This window comes from Sinocyclocheilus grahami, unplaced genomic scaffold (assembly GCF_001515645.1).
Source record: "Sinocyclocheilus grahami isolate Dianchi unplaced genomic scaffold, SAMN03320097.WGS_v1.1 scaffold102.1, whole genome shotgun sequence".
Lineage (NCBI taxonomy): Eukaryota > Metazoa > Chordata > Actinopteri > Cypriniformes > Cyprinidae > Sinocyclocheilus > Sinocyclocheilus grahami.
Window position 1 is genome coordinate 2,403,836 of NW_015505281.1, and position 10,454 is coordinate 2,414,289.

The 10,454-nt window shown below is 41.4% G+C and overlaps 1 protein-coding gene across 1 annotated transcript in view; it reads right to left on the bottom strand.

Annotated features, from left to right (window-relative positions):
- aff2 (AF4/FMR2 family, member 2) overlaps positions 1-4,270 on the bottom strand; it is a 246,183-nt gene extending 241,913 nt beyond the window's left edge. Inside the window, exon 1 of the mRNA XM_016276432.1 lies at positions 4,064-4,270. Within this exon, the coding sequence (XP_016131918.1) occupies positions 4,064-4,116 (53 nt within the window). The 5' untranslated portion in view covers positions 4,117-4,270. The remainder of the gene's footprint in view (positions 1-4,063) is intronic.
- Between the last annotated feature and the right edge of the window lie 6,184 nt (positions 4,271-10,454).

Below are 10,454 nucleotides of genomic sequence, written 5' to 3' on the forward strand. Positions count from 1 at the left end.
TATATATATACTGCGTTGAAAGTCATATTTGTGTCCATAGATCTTTAGCCATTGAACTACTCAAATCCGTAGTTCTACTGACCGCCGTCCCTTCAGAGGAACTTGTTAACTGCGTGCCGGACCCAAGGGCAGAAGGGTGGCAACCCGTCACCTTTTGTCTCTCCCATACAACCTGCCCGGCGTGCCAACCTTGCTGCTTTATCATGCCACAGCATTTGGCTTTCTTTTTGCAGGTGGCAAAATGAGACCGCGGGCACTGTGCTTGGCAGCCTGCTCTCACAAACAGCATGCCAACTGCCAAGCCTCCTCGCTTGTGCGGCCGCCGCAGAGATGTGCCGGGCACAGCCTGGCTTGGCTGCCTTTTCAAGCCGGGCACAAATGAGATTGGCACAGAGCGCGGCTCCTCGAGCGAGCCGTGTGATATATAGTCCCCAGCTGTGGTCAAGGTGGAAGCGGGAAGCAAGGGAAGCTGGGTAGATCTGTGCCACGACCACGGAGAATGTTCAATCCCTGTGACTAAACAGCATGGGACCAAAGAGAAACAGCACACAATGTGCCACAAAGTGGACACGACACACACACACACACACACACAATAAACCAAGAGAAAGTGTTGTTTCACAGCATAACAGAACATTTTGTTTGTCACACTCTAAGTGCGCTACTTTCTGAACTTCACTAAATAAATGCTTAAATATGGAAGAGAGAACATGGTTTGGCAATATGCATTTTCTTTTTATTTTGCTACCATTTATTTTCTCATTTTTTGTATTGCATTTCACTGGTTTTGAGCGTTAATATATGTATATATATATAATATACAGTGGTGTGAAAAAGTGTTGGCCTCCCTCCTGGTTTTTAAACATTTTTGCATATTTGTCACACTTAAAAGATTCAGATCATCAAACAAATTTCAATATTACTCAAAGATAAATGCAAGTAAATACAAAATGCAGTTTTTAAATAATTATTTATTTATTAAGGGAAAAAAGCTGTCCAAACCTGCCTGGCCCTACGTGAAAAAGTAATTGCCCCCTAAATCTAATAACTGGTTATGCAACGCTTTGCAGCAACAACTGCAATCAAGTCTTTGCGATAACTGGCAATGAGTCTTTCACATCGCTATGGAGGAATTCTGGCCCACTCTTCTTTGCAGTTTTAATTCAGCCACATTGGAGGGTTTTTTGAGCATGAATGGACTGTTTAAGCATCTCAAACGGATTTAAGTCCGGACTTTGATTTGGCCACTCCAAAACCTTAATTTAGTTTTTCTTGAGCCATTCAGAGGTGGACTTGCTGGTGTGTTTGGGATCATTGTCCTGCTGCATAACCCAAGTGCGCTTGAGCTTGAGGTCACAAACTGATGGCCGGACATTCTCCTTCAGGATTTTCTGTCTATTACCACTAAAGGCGCAAACCTATAAAATATAGGCATATAAAGTCTAATTAACCATAGCTCCGGTTCTCTAATCCAAGCGCATTGGTTATGACAAATACTTAACTCACACTCTCATAATACAAAATGATTTACCAAACGAAAAGCTGCACCACACACAGAGTGAGAGGAGCAATTACTTTCGCAAAATAATCGAAAAACACACTTCAAAGCCATTTGAGTCTGTTAAAGTGAAGAGCCAACATAATTGTGGCAGCCATTCATGTCACGGCTGTGTCAGCACGGAAAAGCATGTCCCAATCCCCACCGCCTCAGTGCCTCCCGTGCTTAACCTTTGTCTACAAATAAGACACTGCTCTCCATTGAGCTCATTTTGCACCTCACTGAATATTGCACCACCTAATCTGACTTGATTACATCCAACTCATGTCGAAGCCCAAACCAACATACGGGAGATCAGATTCAAATCAATATGATTGCTGAAGTACAGCCCTGGGCTATCAGATAAGCATGGCAAGTACACAAAGACAATGAATTATGAGTGCATTATTATTGCACGCTTGCTTCTGAAACGTTGATGTATCGCTACACAACACAGAACGATCATTCGTTTAAGTATTTAGCCAAATCTACATTTCAAATGCAATTTTGGTTGGTCGACGGGATAGTAGTAAAAATAGCAATAATGCCTTTAAAACCCAGACCAAGCAAACTTATCACACAAAAATGGCTTTTTAAATACCCTCATAAATATTCACAGACTTAATGGGTAGCTCAGGGTTATGAATGTGGCAACAACAGACAAAATTGCCACGACCGCAGAAGTAATAAGCAACTAGCCCGTAGCTGTTCCTGAGAGAGAATAGTTTTAATATCAGCACAGCGCATAGAAAAATAACCTTTAACCTTAATTTTCGCTGTATATGTTTGTAGTGACTATATGGAAAATAAAGACAACGTGTTTTTCAGACAACAGATGGTTTAAGTCAACAAGCCAACGTGCCATCACTGAAGGGTATTCAAAAAAGGATTCATATTTTATACAGCAAGTCCCTAGACAAAATACTGACATGTTATAACACTTAAGAGTCGGTCTGATGGATGATTATATTCTTCTCATTTAACATTTTCAAGAGAGAGAGATGTAACCAAAAATGTGTGCTAGTTCTTTTTAAACACAATTGAATGACTACAATTATAATTTTCCTTTAAAGATAAATAAATTAGTGGCAAAATCATATGCTCAAGAATATGTGGCCACTTAAAACCGTATTCTCCAAATCCCATTTCTGCTTATAACAGCTCAACGATGTTCTGTCACGTGCTCGACGGTGAGGATAAAAACAAAAGAAAGGGGATAAAAGGTTTTAAAAATGTGAAGCAACTAAGACTCAGCTCAACAAAGGAAAAAAAAAATGTGTGTCAACCAGGACAATAGCAACTAACCAAAGCAACGTATTCATGTTCATGTGAATGTGTCAATATAGGCCAAATGATAAATGCTCAGATATTTGGAAACGTTTCACTGTTATTGTTCATTTTCTCTGCTATATTGCTTTTGTATGGATTCATATCTGCACTCCATGGGTTCCTGTGCTCTGCCACATGGTGGGGATGTAGAGAGTGTTAAAAACCAGCCAATATTTAAGGCAGAGAATTATGCTGAAATCATATTGTAGTGGAGGATAAAAGTACATAAAAAAAGAAATAACATAACCCTAACCAGCAGGGGGCGCAATAGCTGAATGCCCTCATTAACAATGACGATTAAATAAGCTAAACTAATATGAAATATTTATGTTTGCATGATAAAGTGATGGATAAAGACAACCAAATCTAACAGGCAATTAGTAGTAGAGGTTTAAAACAAAACACACACTTTTACACTAAAAAAATGCATATTGAAAATGTCTGAGAATTTTATAAGGGATTGTTTTATAAATGCAAACGTCTCCAAATTCTACACAATCTACATAACTGTGTCCATGTCCATTTAATAAACTGCAGCACTTAAACCACTAATCGACCGCATTTTTAGATGATGCATCACAATATATGTGACTAATATGTAATTACATGTTAATTAGATCTATATTACGCATTAATTACAATGTAATTGCCCAAACATGAAGACTAATATAAAGTGTGACTAGCTGACTCGTATAGGACTTTTGATTCATAATAATCCAATCAAACAATAATCTACAATCAGATACATTCAGTTTAAAGTAGCAGGAAGAAGTGGCACAAGCTGCTCTTTGTTTCTTTTATGTAGTTTCAACCTAAATTCAATTCATCAACACGCAATTCATCAAAATTAAAGTTTGTCCCAATCATATTTTACAAATGCATCTATATATAAACAGAAGAGCAGTCACATCACCGGAGACAGCAGAAGTCAGCACTACGAACCCTAGCCAGCTGCCTACCAAGACAGCATTTCTGGACAGCATAGCTTTGCGAATGCGCGTTCGGGACGCGTCTACGATGCCCCAAAACGCTGTGAAGGTAGATCACTCACTAGGGTTTGAGACACAGCCGCTATCATGCGTCATAATGGGTTTCACTGGTATTTCGGAATGTGACCACGTCAGATCGGAGCGCATGACAAAGACATTTCATTCAGTGAAATGAATGCACATAAACGCATAAAGCCCGCAGACTTACCACTGTTGCTCCAGCTCCCAGTCCCTGAAGAAGTCAAACTCGAATAGGTCCATTGTCGGTGTGATTCAGTGAGGTGCCAGTGGCCGCATATGCAGGAACGGTGTCTGTTTCCCTCACTGACGCGCGGCGCAGCTCGCACTGCCGCTGCCTCTCTCCACTCAGCGACACGCAGCCCTGCGGAAGGCGGAGTCAGGGCTCGCTGGAGGCGGTCACACGTTCTGTAAAGACCGGCGCCGCACTATGAACCAGAGCAGCTCCACCTGTGTCCAGCACACATCACCTGTGAACACACAGTCGAGAGGCTTTAATAATGCAATTTAAAACCAATTCATTCAACAAAATTGTTTTAGCAACCTTTTTATGATTATTATTATGATTATGATTATTATTAGTAGTAGTAGTAGTATTTAGCCAGTCAAAACAGAATTAACTGTATTGTTCTCTTGTGTTGTCCAGTAGTTGTAAATATACTATAAATTGATCTGAGCCAGGTGTATTATTTGTTCTTAATACAAAAAAAAGGTTATATATGTGTAATGTAACATTAAGTGAGAATAACATTAATGGATAAATTAAATGTAATACTATGCATCAAACATTGTTAACCAAAATGTAATGTGGTTAATGCAGTAATATTGAAATAAACATTTCAGAAAACAAACAAATAAATATAAATAAAAGTGCATGAAAACGGAATAAATAAATAAATAAATATGCATTGCTTTGACTGTTTTATTTTTTTTTTAAATTGTAATAACCTTTTATTATGTTTATGTTAAAAAGTAAAATTATAAATAAAGAAACAATTATTGAATAATGGCTGAATTATTCAACCTAATGAAATTTAGAGTGTAAAGATGTCTTCAAAATTAAGGAATCAGGCCCAGGCCCACATTAATGTTGTCTGAATAATTTACATGTGCTATTTTTTTGTAGTAGTAGTAGTAGTATTTAGCCAGTCAAAACAGAATTAACTGTATTGTTCTCTTGTGTTGTCCAGTAGTTGTAAATATACTATAAATTGATCTGAGCCAGGTGTATTATTTGTTCTTAATACAAAAAAAGGTTATATATGTGTAATGTAACATTAAGTGAGAATAACATTAATGGATAAATTAAATGTAATACTATGCATCAAACATTGTTAACCAAAATGTAATGTGGTTAATGCAGTAATATTGAAATAAACATTTCAGAAAACAAACAAATAAATATAAATAAAAGTGCATGAAAACGGAATAAATAAATAAATAAAAAATCATAATTTTGCTTCAATTCCTGAAGGAAATTAGAATCTAGTTTAAATTTCAGATCAAATCAGCTCAAATGAAAATATACACTTAGTTCAATGTGAATAGCTGGTAAAAATACATACATAGATAAATAAATATTATATATATATGCATATGGTCTTCTGAATATTGATACTAACAATGCAAAAGTACTGCCTGTGTTTTACATATTCTAAGCAAATGATCAGAGTAAGAAATTCGGTTAACTTCTCATTCGGCTTTGCTTTGCACATTTTAACACCAGTATATAAAAATTAGTTATTGGGACAGAAAAAAGGGCAAGTAACAGGAAAAAAAAGGCACAACTGAGTCATTGAATAATCCCTCCTGGTCCTGCTCTCAGGGCGGCCATAAAGTCAAGTGAAAAGAAAGTCACAATAAATGACTGCACCTAATTACGAGGTCTTCTATTACCACTAAAGGCGCAAACCTATAAAATATAGGCATATAAAGTCTAATTAACCATAGCTCCGGTTCTCTAATCCAAGCGCATTGGTTATGACAAATACTTAACTCACACTCTCATAATACAAAATGATTTACCAAACGAAAAGCTGCACCACACACAGAGTGATTAAATTGTAATAACCTTTTATTATGTTTATGTTAAAAAGTAAAATTATAAATAAAGAAACAATTATTGAATAATGGCTGAATTATTCAACCTAATGAAATTTAGAGTGTAAAGATGTCTTCAAAATTAAGGAATCAGGCCCAGGCCCACATTAATGTTGTCTGAATAATTTACATGTGCTATTTTTTTATTATTCCTAATATGCAAAATTATACAGTAATATGACACTAATAATAATAATGATGATGATGATAATAATAATCATCATGCATTTAACAATATTATTAAGTACATTTTATACATTATTAAGTAGTATTATGATATTATATTAATTATCATAATATAATTATATGAATATTATATATGCATATTAATTTAGAATCATTTATAATGAATGAATCCTCAAACTGTTACGGAAGGAGACTCACACAGAGGGTTAGAAAATTACAACAATGTTTATTTTCAGCAAGGGGTGCGGATGGATAGGGCAGGTGAGAATATGAACTATGGTAACGGGCCTGAAGGTAGATGAGGAGTAATTCCGTATAGGGTCCTCACAGGAGATCGTGGAAGGGAGACAGAGGACTGCACACACCTCAGTTGATGGGTACACGGGGGAATCCACGGAGCAGATGACGGGAACTGGAGGAAACACAGGAGGTAAGTATCACAGGCAGGTAAAGTCTTTCTATGTATCTAGTAAGGATATCAGAAAGAGAGAGAGTCCACTTCGATGAAACGAGATCGGACACTGGAGTGAAGTGAGGTGTGTGCTTTTGTATGGGAGCTGAGGGTGATTGTTGACCCGTGACAGGTGCGTGTGATTAGAACTCAGGTGATGGTGTTCGCTGTGATTGGGAGGTGATTGAGCCTGGCCGATCTGTGACAGTACCCCCCCCCCCCCCCCCCCCCTCTTCCCGGTCCACAAGATATTCTAAGAGACCACCACGGTGCCGGGAGTCCAAGATCTCGTCGACCTTGTAGATGGTGCCGTCCTCCTTAACGGAAGAGGGGGTTCTTCCGTTGGGCCAGGCTCTGTGGAAAGAGAAACAGGTGGATGGTGAGGCTTGAGCAGTGACACATGGAAGGAGGGGGGAATTTTATACTGTGGAGGGAGGTGGAGTTGATATGTGACCGGGTTTCTGTCTGAGGATGGTGAAGGGGCCAACATATCTGGGACTAAGCTTCTTGCAGGGCAGGCGCATCCTGATGTCCCGTGTTGACAGCCATACTTTCTGGCCTGGTTGGTAAGATGGAGTCTCAGCCCTTCGAAGGTCTGCGGTAGTCTTGCCCCTGCGCACTGCCCGTTGAAGCTGATGGTGAGCTGCGTCCCAGACCCTCTCGCTCTCTCAGAACCAGTAATCGACAGAAGGGACATCTGACGGTACCCGGACCAGGGAAATAGTGGAAACTGGTACCCGAGTACGCACTGGAAGGGAGGGAGTCCAGTGGATGGCTGACGGAGAGAGTTCTGCACATACTCGTCCCAGCCTAGGAACTGGTTCCAAGAGTTCTGGTGGCCATGGCAGAAGGTTCGAAGGAAACGCCCAATTTCCTGAATTTTCCTCTCCGTCTGCCCATTGGATTGGGGATGGTAACCTGAGGAGAGGCTTATGGTCACACCTAGGAGGGAGAAGAATGCCTTCCATACCCTGGAGATGAACTGTGGGCCACGGTCTGAGACAATCTCCTCGGGAATTCCATAATATCTGAAGACGTTGTTAAACATGATTTCAGCTGTCTCCATGGCTGTGGGTAGACCCTTGAGGGGAAGAAGACGGCAAGATTTAGAGAATCGATCAATGACTACAAGAACCCATATGTTACCATCCAAGGCTGGTAGATCAGTGATAAAATCAACTCCCAGGTGTGACCAAGGGCGGTTGGGAGTGGGCAGCGGAAGGAGCTTGCCAGATGGCAGGTGGCGTGGGCTCTTGGAGATGGCACATTCGGTACAGCCCTGAATGAACCTTCTCACATCCCTGGCCATGTTGGGCCACCAGAAGCGATCCTTCAGCAGCGAGATGGTGCTGTTGGCCCCTGGATGGCCAGTGCCCCGAGGTGTGAACGGAGTGAATCAGGGAAGTGCGTTGTGTTCTGGTGACGTACTGCACTCCTGGTGGGCAACCCGGCGGAGTGGGCATGGAAGCATTGGTGGAGGTGACTGGGTTATCCTTCCATTGGATGGGACTTCCTTGGGAATAATGGATTCAGGGTCCTCACTGACTTCCTCTGGAGCATGTAGGCGAGAGAGGGCATCTGCTTTCACATTCTTGGGGCCAGGACGATAGGAAATGGTGAAATTAAACCTAGTGAAGAAGAGAGCCCATCTTGCCTGGCGAGGATTGAGTCTCTTGGCGTCTCGTAAGTATTGCAGGTTCTTATGGTCAGTGAGGATGCAGAATGGGTGATGTGCTCCCTCCAACCAGTGCCTCCATTCCTCTAGGGCTAGCTTGATAGCCAGGAGCTCCCTGTTGCCGATGTCATAATTCCTCTCCGCACATGGATGGAGTTTAGCTGGTGTCCCCTGCTGCTGAGAGAGTACGCCTCCGACTTCTGTAGTGGAAGCGTCCACCTCAACCACGAACGGTTTATTGGGGTCTGGATGGATGAGGAGCGGGGCAGAAGTGAAGGCTTTCCTAAGTGCTTCAAAGGCCTCCGTGGCCGCTGGTGTCCAGGACAGAGATTTGGGCTTATTTTGGAGCATGTTAGTGAGTGGACTGGTTATGGAGCTGTAGTGGTAGATGAATCTTCTATAGAAGTTTGCGAATCCCAGGAAACGTTGAAGTTCCTTGAAGATACCACCGTCATCGATGACATAGCCAAGGAACCGAACTGAGGACTGATGGAAGGAAAATTTCCCGGCTTTGAGGAACATATGGAATTCTCTCAGGCGCTCTAGGACCTCCGCAACATGGTGGTGATGTTTGGCCATGCTCCGGGAGTAGATTAGAATGCCATCTATGTAGACGAGGACGGACCTGTGCAGATACTCCCGGAGTACCTCATGCATAAAATCCTGGAATATGGAGGGGGCATTTACCAGTCCATACGGCATGACAAGATATTCATAGTGCCCAGTAGGGGTCACAAAGGCGGTCTTCCACTCGTCCCCCTCACGTATACGGATGAGGTTATACGCACTGCGGAGGTCCAGCTTGGTGAAGACGGTGGCTCCGCGGAGGTGTTCCAAAGTCGCTGGAACGAGGGGAAGTGGGTAGCGAAGCTTTACGGTGCCCTTATTAAGTGCCCGGTAGTCGATGCAGGGCCTCAAACCTCCGTCCTTCTTGGCCACGGGAACACAGGAGAACACACTGGAGGAAACACAGGAGGTAAGTACCACAGGCAGGTAAAGTCTTTCTAAGTATCTAGTAAGGATACCAGAGAGAGAGAGTCCATTTCGATGAAACGAGATCGGACACTGGAGTGAAGTGAGGTGTGTGCTTTTGTATGTGAGCTGAGGGTGATTGTTGATCCGTGACAGGTGCGTGTGATGGACTCAGCTGATGGTGTTCACTGTGATTGGGAGGTGATTGAGCCTGGCCGATCTGTGACACAAACTGGGTCAGTAACTTACATTGTCAACCTAAAGTTTGTCTATATAAATAATCCAGCATACTGGCCTTATTTTATGTATATAAAGTTATATAAAGGTATATAAAGTTCACAGTGCTTCTAAGAAATAACCAATAACCAACCAGATTATAAAAGTTTGGATTTTTTAATTTTTTGTATCAGTATAATGTCACATCAGCGTTTTATTCAAACACTGACGTCTGTTGATTGTTGAACTTCCAACAAATCAAGTTTATTGCAGCTGTAACCAGAGAACTGGAGTTGCAGCAGTAAGCATGTGTACCTCTGAAGGCCGCAGTATAAGAGAAATGTGAACACAGCCGCTTGGCAAATATACATATCATATCCCTGATAACACAAGAGAAACATTACACAGAAGAATATGCTGTAAGAAATATGCCTCTTTGCATTATTCCTTCATACAAATGTTCAGCTCGAGTAATAAAGCGCATGTTTTCCCGAAAACAAGCCACGAGACAGACCCAGACAGACCCACATATGTTTGTTGTTGACATTGTGTTGATTTGGCGAGAGCCATATGGTGATCATGTTCCATGCGGCACACTGCCACAACAAATTTCACTTTTTGCATACTTTGCCCGGGGATGCCCTCTCGAAATTCATTGCAGAGCCTTCGAACTGATATTAATCTTACCTTGAAATAACACAGTGGGAGAGGAGAAATAAATTTCTGAGGCAGAATGGCTTTCCGGATGTTATACGAATGAATGCTTTGCTGATGGATTTCACAATGGTCAGGCAGCACAGAGAAGATGCCACTGTGTCTAACAATAGCTCACACTGATACAATACAGTTTATGCCCTTACCATCCGCTCTTTACTAGCAGTGCGATAAAAATGGAAAAGATGAGTCAGGCTAGCTCTCCCCTTTGCTCATTGTAAATAAAAATCATGTTTATTTTGTGTCAAAAAGCTGAGTAAACCTGAT